The sequence below is a fragment of the Lemur catta genome, chromosome 1 (assembly GCF_020740605.2).
Source record: "Lemur catta isolate mLemCat1 chromosome 1, mLemCat1.pri, whole genome shotgun sequence".
In the NCBI taxonomy this organism is placed as follows: Eukaryota; Metazoa; Chordata; class Mammalia; order Primates; family Lemuridae; genus Lemur; species Lemur catta.
Window position 1 is genome coordinate 144,172,543 of NC_059128.1, and position 18,369 is coordinate 144,190,911.

An 18,369-nucleotide genomic window follows, 5' to 3' on the forward strand; every position below is an offset into this window, starting at 1 on the left:
GGCAATTTTCGAAAATAATTAACTGGTCATGCCAATTTGCTGCTACCAAGAGCCTCTACTCAGGCTCATTAAATTCCAGCCAAAAGAAAAGTGTGACATTTTAAGTACCACAGCTTTACTTCACAGAAATGTACCATTTCTATAGGTTTTTAAAAACTCTCACAATAGCTAAAAAGGACTTCCATTACTACTTTTGAGCAACCTCATGGACATAAAAATTCCTATTAGGAACCACAACGTGTGATCCTTCTACCCATGACCTTCTCAAAATATTTCAAAGGGGTAAACTACTATCCCTAGAAATAAGGAGAAAAATAAAACTTTAACTGTTCACTATCTCTACTCTGATTTAGTGTGCTTGGTTCTCAAGAAGCAAACATTTCTAACCTGTCTAAAACAGGGACCAGTCCTTTTTGGAAATTCAGAAAATCCACTGTGTCTTCCTTGAATTTAAGATGATTTTTTAAAAAATTGATCTTAAAATATTTCTGGGCTATCTTCTTTGTAGACAATTCAACCTGTGTAATAAATTTTTCTCACTTTTGGGAAAATTGGAAGACTTCCAGAAAATGTTTCTAAACAGAACTAGGGTACTGAGGCAGAATGGTTCAGTGGATTGAAGCCCAGAGACCTGGTCAAGCCCTGGCTTTCACTAAGCTGCAAGTCATGCCCACTTGTTTCTCATTTCTTCATTTATAAAATAGGTAATAGAAATACCCACGCTGCCTCTCTCATGAAATTTTTAGGAAGATACATACAATGACACGTTAGTTTAAAAAATTTTTTAAATATGCAAGACTATGTAAAAAGCTATTTCTATAGTGGACATCACTCAAAAGATGGGGACTACAACTGCACTGGGTTCAAAAGATGGTTTTGCAGAGGGATAGTGGGGAAACATGGAATCAAGCAGGATTAGACCAGTTGAAAGTCAACAATGGGGTTTCAGAAGGAGAAAGCAAGTTGGACACAAATGATGTCCCAAACAAAGTCTTAACAAGAACCTAGTATTTAGTATCAGCAAATCACAACAACCCTTTTTCATATAAGATTTAGGTATAAAAATACTTTACAAAGGAAACCCTCACTGCTGTTAAATTACTAAAAAGCACAGAATTCCTGCCAAGATAGTAACAAAAATTGGAAACTGACTGGGAATAACTAGAAAATACAATACATAAGCTGGCACTCACTCATAAGCTGAAGTTAGCTTTCTTATAATGCTGGCCTGAGCTTGTTTCCTTCGATGAGAAACAGAAATGACAATTTGCCACCAACATCCCATCCCCTGGTCCCAAAAGAGACCCGCAGCAAACAACACCCACACTAAGTCTGCCGTTTGTAATGTCACATATACAGCAATTGTGCCTTAAATGAAATATTAAGAAGCACCATAAGGAAAAAACATGTACCTGTTAGAATCAGATAGATATATTTGGTTATATTCCCCTGGGAAGGCAAAAAAAGAAATTCCAAAAATAAAACTACTGGGACATATCAAGAGACTAAGCCCTTAAAAAGTCATGCCAATCAAGTGAAAGAAAGAAAAGATGGTAGTTTGATAAATAAGAAATCCATATCTGAGAAAAGAGAAGGAATGAGGAAAAGTGAGGGAGTCACAAGGTGTAGGAAAGTCAACAAAAATGTGGTTGCCCCTTGTGTTATCTGTAAAGCCTCAGCGGATGCTTGTGTGGCAGCTCAAACCCTGGAAGACAGTACTTCTCACGCTGGGGTGCCTGCTCTGGGCCAATGGGTAGAAGCCTGTTAAGTCACAGTAAAACAAATGCCTGCTTCCCAGGCTGTCGATAGTACCTGAAGATTTATGTGGCGGGGGGAAGTTGCAAGGAGACAACCAGTAAAATAATTTACTTTTCATTCAAACGAATAGATATAGAAATGAACAAAAGTTTTCAGAAAACTTCCAGAAAACAAAAACAGAAAACTTAAAAAAAAAATTATCCCTTATCACTTCAGGTGATGCCTCAAGACTCTTGGGGGCATGTTTTCAATTTCCTCCCACTCTAGGGTTGGTTGGTGGAAGTTTGGAAAGTGCTGCTATAGAAAGAGAACACAGATTGGCAAAGACTTCTAACATTACCACCACCACTGAGTTGTCAAATCTGAAGCTCACTTTCTTGTCAGGTCATTTATAATGTCCAAGCCAGAATCTTCAGGTATATTTCAATTGTCTGGAACCAATCTCTTCTTCAAACAGGCACATCAAAGAAAGCACATGGATGACCTCTGCTATAATAAAGGGGGTGATTCTGATTAGAGCTGTCAGATGACTCACTTCTGATAAAATCACTGCTACTAATCTTCCCTTAGGCTCACATTCGCTCAAGTTCTACGATGATGTGATCCTTTCCTACATATTCTAACAGACATTTCTGCCTGGCTATAAGGAATCCTCTTCTTGGCCCACTTTCTGTTCTTATTTTTGCACGCTAGCAAATATCACTTGCAACTACTCTCCATCCACACCATCTTTTATTACCTGCTGGCCTTAAGCTTTTGTATATGAAGAGCACAGAAATCCTTTATTGTAGACTTCTGAGAGCTTCAAAGAACTATGCTATGAATCGTTGGCAATTGTCAGACAGACCCATGTTTGGATTCCTCCCTTTGACCATTACTAGCTATATGCCTTGTATTTGACCCCTTAAAGCCTCTATTTCCTTGTCTATAAAGAGGATGACTACTTTTTTGTAAGGGCTGAAGTGAAGACTGAATAGATAGCATATATAAAAGCTACTTACATACCACCTGACATACACAGCCTTCAATAAATGCCAGTTCATTTGTTTCACTTCCTCTAAAGTAAAAACACATATATGCTTCATTGCTTAGATAGAAAACTAAATAAACTCCATTTTTATTGGGTATATTCTCTTAAAATAAGGTTCAGAATGTAGTTGTAAACAAGTAGTAAATATTAAATGGCTAGATCTGAGAAAATAAAACACTTGGCAAGCATTCTGAATTGCCATACATAATTACAAGACATTCCTTTGGAAACAGGAATTCACAATTCAAATTATATGTTCCTTGAGAGGAACAGACCAGTTTCTAGGGCTGGGCAATGCTGTGTCCCCTTTCCCAACAATCATTAAAGGACATCATTTTACCCACATTTGTTTTATTATGAATTGCCTACTTTTAAGAGGCCCTGTTTGCTAGAGAATAGCCTGAATTTTTTTAGCCTGTCATTCAAGGCTTCTGCCACCAGGCCCCAACCTTTCCTTTTACTTTTGTAGTCTTCTCTATGTGAATGCTCTAACTCATCGTTTCTTAGAACATATCCTACCTCTTCCCATCTCTTCCCTAGCTTTGCCTGCCATGTCTGTTTTCCTTAACCAAATTCTCCCAAGTTTATACAGTGTGTGTGCATATGTATAAAAATTTTGGCCCAACTAAATTATTAAAATGGCAAGAATTTCCAGACAATTTTTCCAATTTGATTTACTAACAGACTATATTTCACTTTCATGCTACTAGATACACTACAGATTTTTAAGTTTAAAATTCTACCTGAAATCAAGTTTGACCTGAAAAATAATGCCAAATCTAACAAAAGCTGTATTATTATAGAGGAAACATTAGTGAAAAACATAAATATATAAAAGTAGATGTCACTTTGATATGCTTCTGAGAAAAATAAAAAGACTATATGCCTCTCCAGGGATGTGGATTCCTGTCAACATTCAACTTTACATATGCATACATAACATATAATACAAACACAGTTAACTGCTTTCTTAATAACCAGGGTCTATAAATCCCCTTCTCAAACAGAGGAACATAGAAGATGGAGAATAAAGGCCCTCCCAACAGTGAACCACTAGAGGTAATAGAATTTGTGTACTGTGATCTTTGGGGCACTCTCCACCCACTATAAAAGGCTAAAAATAAATGTGGTGAACATACATAACAAGCCAAGCAGCAGAGCAAGCACTCAAGAATCAACTTGTCGTCCACATCTTGGTTTCTAAATATCAATGCCTACTAAAAGGAACCAGAGCTCCTTGGAAAAATGGCTGATGACAGAGTTTGGCCAAGATAAGCCTGGAACATAGCTTCATGCCAGAAAGTAGGAAATGCTAAAAAATGATGAAGATGCATCAAAAAGACATAGGAGACAACCTGAAGGGGCTCCCATTAGCCAAATCTGGGGTAATTTGAGCATCAAAATAAATAATCACAGTAAACTGATAACTCATTGAATAAAAATAAGACTGTGAGTCTACACTAGTAACAAATTAGTAGGAAAAGCTCTAACAGTGGAATGTCAATGAATAACTGTAGAAGGAATAAGAATTAGAAAATAATTTAGCAACTATCATAGTTATAGTTCAGGCAAGAAACATCAATGGATGTTTCTAAATACTAAAACTATTGGGTGAAAGTTTGAAGAGGAAAAGAATGCTCTCACAGTGTCAAAGTATTTCCACAGATTACTTATAAATTCCAAAGGAGAAAATGCTGAAGAAACCTGGTGGACACCATCTTAACCAAGTAATGAAAGTTAATATCATCAATAATAGGACAAACTGACATTATCCACTTTCTTATGTGATACGCTGAGAAAGGCACAAGATCATTTCTGTGATATTCTGCCAAAAACATAACTAGTCATGAGCAAACAACAGAAAAACCCAAACTGAAACAATTGGCCTGTACTCTTCAAAAATATCAGTGCCATTAAATACAAAAGCCTGAATGAGGAACTATTTCAGATTAAAGGAAACTATAGAGACATGACAACTTAATGCAATGCATGATCGTGGATCAGAAAAAAAGACCGCATAAAGGATATTATTGGGGCAACTGGTAAAATTTGAATATGGACTATAAATACAGATAGTATTCTTATGCATTGAATTTCATGAATTTGATAATTATTCTGCGGTTATGTAACAGAATAGGAGGAAAGGGACAAGATATCTATAACTAATTCTCAAATGATTCAGAAAATAATAAAAACAGCTGTATGTATACCTATATATGAGGGGAGTACAAATGTGGCAAAATGTTAACTAAGTGAATCTAGGTGAAAGATATAGGGGAGTTCTTTGTATTACTCTTACAGCATTTCTACATATTGAAATTATTTCCAAATAAAACATTAAAAAATATTAACTTGCTTTGCAAAAAATTAATGAGTAGAGATTAAAATGGTTCCTAGTTAAAGGAAACCCCTCCTTCCAATTTAAAAAGTATATGCATAAGAAATGGCAGTAGGCCAGGCACCGTGACTCACACCTGTAATCCTAGCACTCTGGGAGGCCAAAGCAGGATGATTGCTTGAGCTCTAGAGTTTGAGACCAGCCTGAGTAAGAGCAAGACCCCCGTCTCTACTAAAAATAGAAAAATTAGCTGGACATTGTGGTGTGTGCCTGTAGTCCCAGCTACTAGGGAGGCTGAGGCAGGAGGATAGCTTGAGTCTAGGAGTTTGAGGTTGCAGTGAGCTATGATGATGCCACTGCACTCTAGCTGGGTGACAGACAGAGCAAGCCTCTGTCTCAAAAAAAAAGAAATGGCAGAGGTATAAAAAAGAACATATTCATGAAAGTGCTGAGAATGAGCAAGTAGTACATTAGTGGACTAAGAATTGTCATGAAATTATGAAAGATGAAAGATGGATGTGATGACATTATTAAGATAAAACAAAGATGAAGGAGCCAAATCTTACATTTTTACCACTGCTTAAGTAATATTCTAGTGAATAAAGGGTATCAAAACCAAGGTGTGTCCTAATGGATGGGGTGTGTACCATCTGGGGGATGGACATGCTTGAAGCTCTGACTTGGGTGGGGCAAAGGCAATATATGTAACCTAAACATTTGTACCTCTGTAATAAGGTGAAATAAAAAAAAAAAATCAAGGTGTGTGACTGAAAAATCCATGTGCAAAATTATTGTGCAACTAACAGAAGTAGCATAGCTTTGTTCTGCCTCCAGGATGAAGTGAGAAAAATACTCTCTAACAAAGGAATGATTCTTAAATCTGATGGTGTACATAAAACTGCCCTAGACAGCTTGTCATACATGCAGATTCCTGAGCCCATCTCCAGAGTTTTAGGACATTTTCAAACAAGCAAGGACTCAGAAAATTTACTGTCCATTGACTCCTGCAGAAAAAAATTGAGGATATACTCCAGTAATGTAAAAAAGAAGAAAAAAAGGAATCTAAGAAAAACAGGGAGAGACACTTTAAAGATAAAGTAGACCCAAGGTAGGAGTATAGGAAAAGAAACAGAATGACAGATGAACAGCTGACTTAAAACTAAAACAGCTTCCTGAGGTTGCAAATGGTCAGTTCTCAACTGACCGTTCCCTCCTTGAAATGCTTTTTTCACTTGACTTCTAGAACACCACTCTCCCCTGGTTTTTCTCCTACCATAAAGGTTGCTCCTCTGACTCTTAACACTGGATCTTCCTCTTCTTGACCTTTAAATGTTCAAGTGCTCCAGGGTTCAGACTTCAATCTGTTTTCTCTTATTTACACTCACTTACAGAATCTCATCATAGCTTTAAACCCCATCTGTGTTCTGAGCACTTCCAACCTCTCTGAGATTCAAATTCATATCCTGCCTACAAAACATCTCAAATAATGCCAAATTTACATAGTCAAAACACACCCCCAACTTCTAGCCTCTAAATCTGCTCCGCTCTGGTCTTCATCATCTCAGACTTAAACATGTTATTTATCCTTGACTTTTTCCCTTTTATTCTACAACCAACCCATCCGCAAGTCCCATCAGTTCGACCTTCAAAGCACATCCTAAATCAGACCATTTCTCACCATTTCTATCACCACCACCTTATTCAAGTTATTATTTCTCACTTAGACAACTCCATTAGTCTCTTAACTGGTCCTTCTATTTCCACCTATTCTTCTATTCTTCACAAGCACCCAGGGTGGACATGAAAAATGCAAACCAGATTATGCCATTATCCTGATCAAAACCCTGTAAGAGAGGCTCATCTCACTTAATACAATTCAGACTTCTTCCCATTGCCTCCCTCTATGACTTACCTCCTTCTCAAGCTCATTCTGCTCTAGTCACATTGAGCAGAATAATGTTCCTTGAACATGCCGAACTCAGTCTCATCCCTGTGTCTTGGCCCTTGCTGCTCCCTCTAGCTGAAAGACTCCTCAGATGGCTTGCTCTCTCCTTTCACTTAGGTTTCTGCTCAATCTTGCTTCTCCCTCTCTTTCTTTCCCACCCCCACTACAATCCTTTACCATGCTTTATTTGTCTACATGGCATTTTCTTTTGCTGTGTATTTCCTCCACAATAATGAGAGCATATTTTGTTTTCCTTGTTTATTGCTATTTATCATAAGCACCCAGTAGAGCACTAGATACACAGTAGAAGCTTAATAAATATTTGTTGAATAAAAGGAAGAAAAGGAAGGGAAGGAAGGAAAAAACAAGTAATCCAAATTAGAACAGAAAGTCAGGCTCTAAGACTGTCAAGAAGAAACTGATTTACCTTTTTAAAAAATAGTATGATAAGGTTATATGATCTAAGTTACCTGAATTAGAAAGTAAAAGCATATTACATTTTAAAAAATAGTAATTATAACACACTGCCACATTTACCTTCTACTTCTCAGTTTTTCTGTTGTTTGTGATAATACTTATCTCTCAAGGGGCACAGACTTAATGATATAGAATTATATCTACTTCTCTACAAGTCCAAACATACTACTTACACACTCATAATACTATAAATGCTGGTTATATATTTAATAGACCTGGGATTATAAAGTCAAAGACCAACAAAGACTCGACTGTAAAATAGGCTGGGTGAGGACTATGGTGAACTGAAGAAAATGTACTCAATCCAAGGAGAGGACTGATACTCTCATCTAGTGAACTGGGGCCTATGGGAGTGTATGCCAAGTGTGATCAAGTCACCTAATTTTTTTTAAAGAGATGCTAAAATCTAGACTTATGTGAAATCTCCCATTAAATATTACCTACTAATTAGAAAGTAACATACCATGTGAGCCAAATAAAATACTTCCATGGGCTGGAAGTGCCATAGGAGACCTCAGTTTACAATCTCTGCTATAGGCAAGCCTCAGACTAAATTATAGTTAGCAAACGTAAGTGTAAAAATGCCATAAACATTGACAATATATAAGTGATAGACCAAGAAGTAAAGGTTTAATTACATTATGTAAAGTATATGATGTAAAGTTTACCAACAGAAGAACTAAATTAAAACTGCATGTGTGATTGGCAGAGATTGCAGCAATGCAAGGAGTTAAATAAATTTCATACAGATGAATCAGCTGTTAATAATTGACAAATCATAAATAAAATATTTTAGCACTCATTATTCTGAGATATAGAAATAACCACCAGAACAACTAAAAAACTGGACAGTGGGATTGGGAGTGTAAGCAGGAGACTTTACCTTTTCAGCTTGTCTTGTACCATTTGAATTCACTACAATGTCATGTACTTTCACATTCATGTTTTAAGATTTAACATTTTCATTATCATACACATATAACTGCATAATAAAAGAATTTTAAAGTTTAAATTCAAGACTCATTAAAAGATAGTCTGGCAATTATAACTTCAATGCCATGAGGAAAAAAAAAAGCATCAAGGCTAAGCCATATTTAATAGAAGTATCTAATTTCACAACTTCTAACATAACATGTAATTCATAAAAAAGTTTCAAAACCGGCCAAGCACGGTGGCTCACGCCTGTAATCCTAGCACTCTGGGAGGCCGAGGCGGGTGGATCGCTTGAGCTCAGGAGTTTGAGACCAGCCTGAGCAAGAGCAAGACTTCGTCTCTACTAAAAATAGAAAGAAATTATCTGGCCAACGAAAATATATATATACAAAAAATTAGCCGGGCATGGTGGCGCATGCCTGTAGTCCCAGCTACTAGGGAGGCTGAGGCAGTAGAATCGTTTAAGCCCAGGAGTTTGAGGTTGCTGTGAGCTAGGCTGACGCCACGGCACTCACGCTAGCCAGGGCAACAAAGCGAGACTCTGTCTCAAAAAAAATAAAAAATTAAAAAAAAAAAAAAAAGTTTCAAAACCATTATCTCTGTTTAGAAGACTGCAAAAATTGTGCTTTAAAGTTAATAAAAAGGCACCTGACCTCTGAGGTTCTATGGATGAGAAAGGAGAAAAAAAAAAAAAAAGGACCTTAGAAATCACAGGTTTATGGGCACATACACCAAAGAATACACAAAACATCCTGATCTTCACTCATAAGTCAGCCTCCAAAGGAATAATAGTAGCTAACATTTACTGTACATTTCCTATGTGCTAGTTACCAAGCAAACAATGATCCTAACAACCCAATCAGGTAAATTACTACAATTATCCAAATTGTACAGATGAAATTGAACTTTAAAAAAGACAGGCCATTTTCCCAGGACCACATGCAAGTAAGTATTAAAGCAAAGATACAAGGCCAGATCTGACATGAAATACACACTGCTTTTAATGACTATAACCACCCTGCCCTTCCTACTATTCCAAGGTAAAGGGGTAAAATCTAACTTTCTCCTGTGGCCTGCTACTGGTAGGGCCCTTTTGGAATTTCCTTACTAATTCAAGTACCCTGTCCCATGCTTTGATAAGAGAAGACAGGTCACCAGAAGTTTCTCCAGTGGCCTGCTATTAGTGGGGCCCTTTTGGAACTTCCTTACTTAATTCAAGGACCCTGTCCCATGCTTTGATAACAGGAGACATGTCAAATTAATATCCTTTATAATTTAGTGCAAACTGTACTTTATTTTGCAGATATTATTTGAACTTCTTTGATATGGGACTATAAACATTCCTTAATTTCAGTATAAATGGAGTTCCATTTTTTGTTCTTTTGATCTTATTCATTTTTGATGGTTCTGAGGATGAGGAAAAGTCAAACTGTATACTTTCTCTGTCATGATTTCTCGACTCCAGATAGACTGGTAGCCAACAGAACTAGAGGCAGAGAAACTCACTGGAGGCTTCTCCAATACTTGCAGGTGTTCAGAACTTCAGTAAAGTCTAAGTAAAATGTTATTAAGAAAGAGAATAAAATTTGCTGATTCAAAGAAATTAAGAGTGACACATGTCTGCCAGGACATGAAATACAGGAAGGGAGAAAGTAATCAAGAATGTAATCAAGGTTGGGGCATGTCGTTTACAATTCTGAATACCTTCCTCCCACATAACAGGTACTTGAAGATTTGCTGAATTAAAGATCTGCCAGTGTGAGCACGGATAGGTCCTATATATAAATTAATAGAGACATGGAAAAGCAATGATATGGGATTAGAGGCCCAGATTCTGAAAAAAAAGGACCTAACACCAGTAAGGCTTTAAAATAAAAAAACAAAACAAGACTATTACTCAAAGTATACCAGGAAGATGATCTCAACTGACCTCACACACGTTTAATCACTATGGCACTAAATAGGGTGAGGAGAGCTGATAGTTCTCTTGAAACTGTGCTCAAGGCTACCTAAACATGTCTGTGTATTACTCACTGATAAACTATTATATTTAGGAAAACCAAGTTAAGCATTTTTAGTATATATGTATGCATGTATTTATTTACTTACACACTTACTTATTTATTTAGAGATGGAGTCTTGCTTAGCCACCCAAGCTAAAGTGTAGTGGCGCAATCAGCGCACTGCAGCCTCAAACTCCTGGCCTCAAGCGATCCTCCAGCCTAAGTGGAATCCCAGGCGCTCAGTGCCCGGTTCAGCGGTTATCTTTATATAGTTCAGTGTAATAAGAATTCTGGTACAGAAAAGATATATATTAATATATATCTTTATAAATACATATTTTAATATACAAATTTTTAAAATTCTGAATTAATTACAAACTTAGAATTTGCAACAACAGCACAAAGAAAACTCCTTCCTATATAACCTTCACCCAGATTCACAAATTGCTAACATTTTGCTCCATTAGCTTTATCTCTCTTTCTCTATTTTCCATAAACTTTTTGGGACAGACACACCCTTTTACCCCTAAACATTAATATTTCAGGATGTATTTCCTAAAAGCAAAGATACTCACTTACATAATCACAGAACAATTATCAAGATTAGGGAACTTAATACTGATAAAATTATCTAATCTACAGACCTCAAATGTTGCCCATTCTCCCAAAAATGTCCTTGTCAGCAACTTTTGTTTCTCTAGTCTAGGATCTGATCTAAGATCACACTACACATTTTGTTTTCATGACTCTTTAGTATCCATTAATCTGGAACAGTCAAATTTTACGCCTCTGTCTTTTATGACACCAACACTTTTGTGAAGTACAAATCAGCTGTTTAACAGAATGTCCTTCACATGGCGTTTGCGTGCTGTTTCTGCATGATGAGATTTAATGTTATGCTTTTTTGGCAGAAATGTCACAGAAGTAATACTTTTTCCTTCTCAGTACATCACACCAGGAAGTACAGTGTATCAGTAAGTCCCATTACTGGCAATATTAATTTGATCACTTGGGTAAAGGGGTGTTTCTCTACTGTAAAGTTATCATTTCCCACTTTATGATTAATAAATAATTTATGGGGAGATATTTTAGACTATATAAATGCCCCACTCATAAAACTTTCACTCATTAATTTTAGCATCCACTGATGATTCTTGCCTGAATCACTTATCACCATGATGGCTGCAGAATGATTTTCATAACTCTTTCTATCTTGTAAATTTATTAATTGGCATTCTATGGTAAGCAGAAGCTTTTCTTTACATCCCATGTATTTACTTATTTATTAAGAATATGGATTCCTATTTAATTCAATAGGTTTATAATCCATTTTATTTTGATATTCAGTAGTCCCAGATATGGTAAGTGGGAGCTCCCTCAAGCTGATTCATGTCTTTCTGACATGTCCCCAGCATTCATCTGAGCACTCGCTTGCTTTCTGGCACGAGATGTTCCTTTGTGCACTTTCCCTGTACCACCCCTGGAATCAACCATTTCTCTAAGTGCTGGGTCCTTTTCACAGGAGAAATCAAGATCTGATCTCACTGCTAATGGCCTATTACTGCTTCTAGGCCCTTTCGGCAGGAAGAGCTAGGAGATATACGATATTAATATTTTCATATATTTTTAAAATTATATTCAGCTTAAGAAAAACAATACATTTTCCACTACAGCATTTAGGCAACATGTACTCAACAGAAACATCCACATAAAAAACTGTATAGTGAAATGCTCTTAATTATTGGTTGATTTTTCCTTTTAAACTGTATAAATTTTTCTTCTACTATACAGTAAGCTAGTAATATAAATCTTACAATTTTATGGAAACAAAGCACACATAGAACTGTAATTTGATCATTTCAGGTTTACCAATCAAAACTAGAAGAACCTTTTTTCCAGTGGTAAGAGCAAAGAGGATTTAACAAAGCCCAAGAATAAATAATACTTGAAAAATAAGGGAATACAGAAAGCTTTAAGCCATTTTTTTCTTTTACGACTATAAAAAAAAAAACTAAAATTAAACTAGCTAAGTTGATCAGAGAGAAATTAATCTGAGAGGAGAGAAATTAAAATTAATTAATTTAAAATACTAATTCTTTAGCCCTCTTTCACTGCCATAAGAACTACTGGAATTCTCCAAGGGTGTGAGAATCCTCGAAAACAACCATTCTACCATCTCCATCCAACAAATAGAGGCAGCTGGATAGATAATTTTGTACGAGAAAAAGGAAAGTGGGCTATTCATAGGGACCTACACACATGCTTGGATGCTTACACATCACTGCACATCTGATCAAGACAGGCTGATAATAAGGAAGTCAAGAGGGAATATACTCTGAAGGCTCCTCCTCCCCCAAATCTGTTCCTCAGGTTTATTCAATTTTATCACAGATTCTCTTAAGCAATTATTTAACCTAACCAGCATTTTTTAAATATCTACTTTATTCCCAGAGCTAAGCTAAGTATTCCCTCCAAATATACCTCCTCTTTGGCTTTACTAGCAACTCCTCTAATCCGTCTCTTTTTACTTAATCACCTCCTTCCCTTCACACCACCTTGTTCCCTACCCTATGTAGACCTCACAGTATCACCTATCATTTAAGCCACCATATTGGCAGAATCCTCAGAATATTTCTGCAGGATAAGTTTCAATGTTATGTTTTTTTGGCAGAACACTTGCCCTTCAGGTATGCTATTCTGTAAACTGCCAATATGGAAGGCTGGCCTAAGAATTCCCTAGCAACACTAGATATCTGAAGCTCTCACACCACCAGTTATACTCTCGTATCTTTAATCTCCCTTTCCTTCAGTTTATAAAAGTGTTCAAGTATCTTGCATGTAAAACAAAACTTCACCTTTTAAAAATGCCAAGCTTCTAAAAGAAAAGCTTTTCCTTCCATTTATTCAACTCACTGCAATCCAGTTGTTATCCTGGAACTTTTCCCTCTTCCTCATCCAAAAGGTTAATTCATGGTTACTCTTTCCTTTATTCTTCTATTTTCCTCACTCTAACTGCTTGAGGTCAGCCCCTTATCTGTTCTCATAAAGACTACTGCAGTAATGCCCTAACTCATCTCCCTGCCTCTAATCTTTCCTTTAAAAGTGACCCTTCTTATCTACCTCTATACACTGCTGCCAGAATCCTCTTTACAAAACCCAAAACAAATCTATGATTTCTCAGTGCCTAAAACTTAAAACCCAAGTCGTTATCAGGGAATAGAAAGTCATCTATTATCTGGCCCTTATCCACCTGTTTTTGTAGAAATCTTCACCCTGTTGAGCCACCCAGACTTTTTTGTACCATAAGCTCTAGTGTCCATGAATAAATAAATACATAAATCACAGAACCATGCTATTGACCACAAATGCCCCATGCTTATACTTCCATCTTCTGGAATTCCCATGCTCCCCTCCTGACTCAGTTCACTCTTAATACTTATCTGTCAAGATCTAGCTCAAGTATCTCTTGCTGTTAAGCCTTCCTGAACCACCCACGTAGAGTTTGTCAGTCTTTTCGTGCCACCACTTCGTCTATGTATCTCTACTACAGCATATCACTTTAATGAAATTAATTGTTCATGTCTCTCTTTCTAAATTGTGAGCTCCCTGAAGTTAATAGTTTTTTATCCATCACTATATCCACTATGCCTATCACCTCAGGTGTTCAAATAAATACCGTTGAATAAATGAAATTAAAAAGTAGAATACAGAATGAGATGATTTTATACAAAGAACATAAACCTGAATGTTAAAAAATATCCCTACCTGGTAACTAACTGTTTTCTTTCCATCATTTGTAGTCTGAGGTAAGGTCAAAGGCCCAGATACTACCCAAACGTCTTCAAACCTCTCTGTCAGTTCTCGACAGTACATTTCCATTCTGAAAAACAAAGCAAAAAATGTATGATATTCTCACAGACATACATACAGAAAAGCAGCAAATCCTATCAGTTCCTAGGAAAGACACTAAGAATACTGCATTTGAAAAATTATCTTAAGTGATAACATGGCACAAGACATTATAAGCAATATAAGCAATGATTTTCACAAAGTTTATTGCATAAAAAAACTTAAAAATCACACACATTAGCACAATTATCTACATTTTTCTACGTGTACTCAGCATACATTTTAGAACTGAAATTTTGTTAATTTAGGGCATTTTTTAGTGCCATAGTTCTTAAATAAATGTTTTCCAAAAATTATATATCATGCCAATGAGTTGACGTATCTTATTTATTTAACCATTCCTACTGCAGGACAATTGGGTTTATCTACACATTTCTTATATAATACAACATTGTAGTAATTCCTTAGGATAAATTTCAAGTGCCAGAATTTCTGAATAAATATTTTAGCAATTCTTTTTTTTTTTTTTTTTTTTTTTTGAGACAGAGTCTCACTCTGTTGCCCGGGCTAGAGTGCCGTGGCGTCAGCCCAGCTCACAGCAACCTCAAACTCCTGGGCTCGAGCAATCCTCCTGCCTCAGCCTCCCAAGTAGCTGGGACTACAGGCATGTACCATCATGCCCGGCTAATTTTTTCTATATATATATATATATGTTTTTAGCTGTCCGTATAATTTGTTTCTATTTTTAGTAGAGACAGGGTCTCACTCTTGCTCAGGCTGGTCTCGATCTCCTGAGCTCAAACAATCCGCCCGCCTCGGCCTCCCAGAGTGCTAGGATTACAGGCGTGAGCGACCGCGCCCGGCCTAAAAATTCTTGATCAAATGTAAAACCAATACTTTTAATAGGGTTGGACCAATTTACTCTATAAACTCCAACACATGACAAAGCAATTTCACAACAATCTTTATATTGAGATGTATCACTTAAAAACTGTTTATGTGAATTTACCAGAAAAAAATGGCATGTAGTTTTAACATGCACTTTCTTATACTACAATTGGAAGAGATTTCAATGAGATAACAATGCATGTCATCACCCTTGTTTTCTTACCTAAAAAGTAAAAACAATTTTTTTTTAATAGCACATATACCCAATTACAAGGTAAAGTTTTAATCCCAAAAACTTATCCCTTGGCGAAAAGAAAATGTTAAATGCTTCCACAGGTATGCAACCAGCAAATCCAGAATATGGGAAGGAAACTCTATAGGACAAACATCACAGATCTTTAACGAATAATTTTCAAGGAAAAAAAAAAGAGAAAGGGAAAACTACAGATTAAAAGGGACTGAAAAGATATATTAATCAAATCTACGTATGGATCTTGTCTCAATCCTGATTCAAACCTACCAACCAAAATAAATACATACATACACAAAGATAATCAGGGAAATGTGAACACTAAGTGTAAAATTGGTAATAACGAATTACAGTTAAAGTTTTTAGGGGCAAGAATAGCACTTACAGTATATTTTTTAAAAATCCTTATCTTCTAAAAATATAAAATGAAATATTGACGGATAAAACATCTGTGATCTGCTCAAAATAATCTGGGTAGGGGTAAGCAAAAGTATGTGGATGAAACAATTGTGTCCATGACTGATAACTGCTGAAGTCTTTACTTAGTGTGGGGCGCTCACTTACTTTAAACCACAAAGTACTATATGAAGAAAAAAAAAATAGCCTGAAACAACCTCAGACAGTTCTAGTTTTAGATGCTTAAAGAGACCACCTGACAAAACTTGTTAACAGAGTCAGAAAAATGCAGAAGGCCTAGATGATTTTATAGTTAGGTTCTATCAAAAATTGGTCAGTGGTTAAGTTAAATTGTACCACAACTTTTTTTTTTTAAAAAAAAGCTCAGGAACATTGGAATACCAGGAAAAAATAGCATCCTCTGAACACACTCAAGAAAGATGTTACTGTCTCCGTTTTTAGCAGGAATATTATTTTGAGTAGTTTCTCTCAAAATTTGACTTTTGAACGGGGGCAAAGATGATCAAAAAAGCAGCTATGTTTTGAAGTCCGTTCTTCCACAGAAGAATGTACTCCCAAAATATAGCAAAGAAAACTGGTCCAAAGAATTTATTTTCAGAGGGTCAGCTTTTGAAAAACAAAGACAGAAACAACTAATAGACACATTAGTACATTCTCCTGTCACATCATTCACCTTCCACAGAATCATATTTTAAAAACTCTCACCCCTTACCTGTTCCAATATCCAGAATTATTATCAAAATCCTGAGGTACAATATTCGAAAGGTAAAAGGTTTCAGCCATGGCTTTCTGTGAAAAGAAAGAAAAATAATAACTTGTGCTGAAATGCCTTCTCCTTTAAAAGATATTTTACAAAGCAGACACAGAAAACCAGTTCCTTATACATTAGCTCTAGAGACAACTAGTGACTATTTGTTTACATAAATCAAAGCAACAGCCATTCTAGGACAGAAAGCTCTTATGATGATTATTCAAAATAAGGACTATAACAAAGTAGTTTGGTGTGCTTACCTTCATCATTTATAAAATCCAAGCCTCTAATATAAATTTTAAGAACTAAAAGTTTCCAATATAAAGCTTAAGGGTAATTTCTGATTTTAAGCCACTGGCAGAGTTTCTCAACAAAGGTCAACTCTCAGAAATTTTTAGTTAAGTAGTACAGTACAAACATATTAATTCAAAAGTGGCAGAGAAAAATTCCTTGTCCTTCTGAGATCTGACCACTATGTGTTAATTCACTTCATCCCTCTGACCCTCATACACAAGGCTCTATCTCATATTTCTCTTCATTGATCTACACTAACTGCCAATGCCACGATTACCTTCTCTTCAAGCAGTGGCTCTCACTCTTGGGTGCACATTGGAATTACCTAGGGAGCTTTAAAAATATTGATGCCTGGGTCCCTTCCCTGAGAGTTTGTGATTTAATAAGTCCAGAGTACAAATCCAGGATTTTTGAAAACTTCCCTAGGTGATTAGAATGAATGAGTATCCAAGGTCGAGAACCACTGTCTTAATGATGATAGCCACCAATAGTTCACATAATAAATGTCAATGCTGTAAAAGATACTCCTCCCCCTTTTTGACAAGGAAATCACTCTAGATTAAAGGAGACTAACAAGAAACTAAATGTAAAGTGCGATTCATAATTGGATACTGGATCAAAAAAAGCTGTAAAGGATATAATTGAGACAATTTGGAAAATATGAAATTTAAATTGTATTTCAGGTAATATTATTGCACAAATATAAAAAATACATTTGTATATACTTTTTGGTATGATACTCTTATACACAAATCATACTCATATACAAAAATATCCTCAATTCTTAGATGATACATGCTCCTGTACAATGTATTTAAGGATAAAGTATTACATGTCTGCAACTTTCTGGTGATGATTTTAAAATATATATATATGTATATAAAGTAAATGTATCAAAATGCATTTGCTATGTTAAAATATATATATGTATATAAAGTAAATGTATCAAAATGCATTTGCTGTGTTATTTTTTCAACTTTTCTACAAGTTTCAACAAATTTCCTACAAATATTGAAGTTTTTCAAAATAAAAATGAGTAGCTTCAGCTCCCAGTGGCTTTCCAGTTCCCTTTTTATAGCATTTAGTTTTCATCATTCAACCTGTTTAAAAGTCTTGACATCTGAACAAAGAGAATTAAAATCAGGAAAAAAAACAAGAAATAAGAGTATGGAAGTTCTCAAGTTTTAAGGTTTGGCTCCTAGATTTTTAATCTCCAAGTTCTACTATACACATACTATCAGCCCCATATTCCCATTCTTCCCCCAAAATATGCCTACACTTGAAAATTTGTTATTTCCCGCTGGAGCCATGTGTCCTCGTGACCACCCGCTTCCGACATAGTCCTCATTGAAGGCACTGAAGATTGCAGGGATGTTAGGATCAGGCTTGAATTTACAATGTTTTCTGTCTGCATCACCTGAAGAAAAATACACAAA

The 18,369-nt window shown here is 35.9% G+C and overlaps 1 protein-coding gene across 3 annotated transcripts in view; it reads right to left on the minus strand.

Moving 5' to 3' along the window:
- Positions 1-18,369, minus strand: part of EXOG (exo/endonuclease G) — a 47,879-nt gene that overhangs the window by 24,402 nt on the left and 5,108 nt on the right. For all 3 annotated transcript variants that reach the window (XM_045536491.1, XM_045536481.1, XM_045536499.1), the window contains exons 3-5: positions 18,211-18,350; positions 16,601-16,677; positions 14,250-14,364 (exon numbers count right to left, since the gene is read on the minus strand). In XM_045536491.1, the coding sequence (XP_045392447.1) occupies positions 14,250-14,364; positions 16,601-16,677; positions 18,211-18,350 (332 nt within the window). The remainder of the gene's footprint in view (positions 1-14,249; positions 14,365-16,600; positions 16,678-18,210; positions 18,351-18,369) is intronic.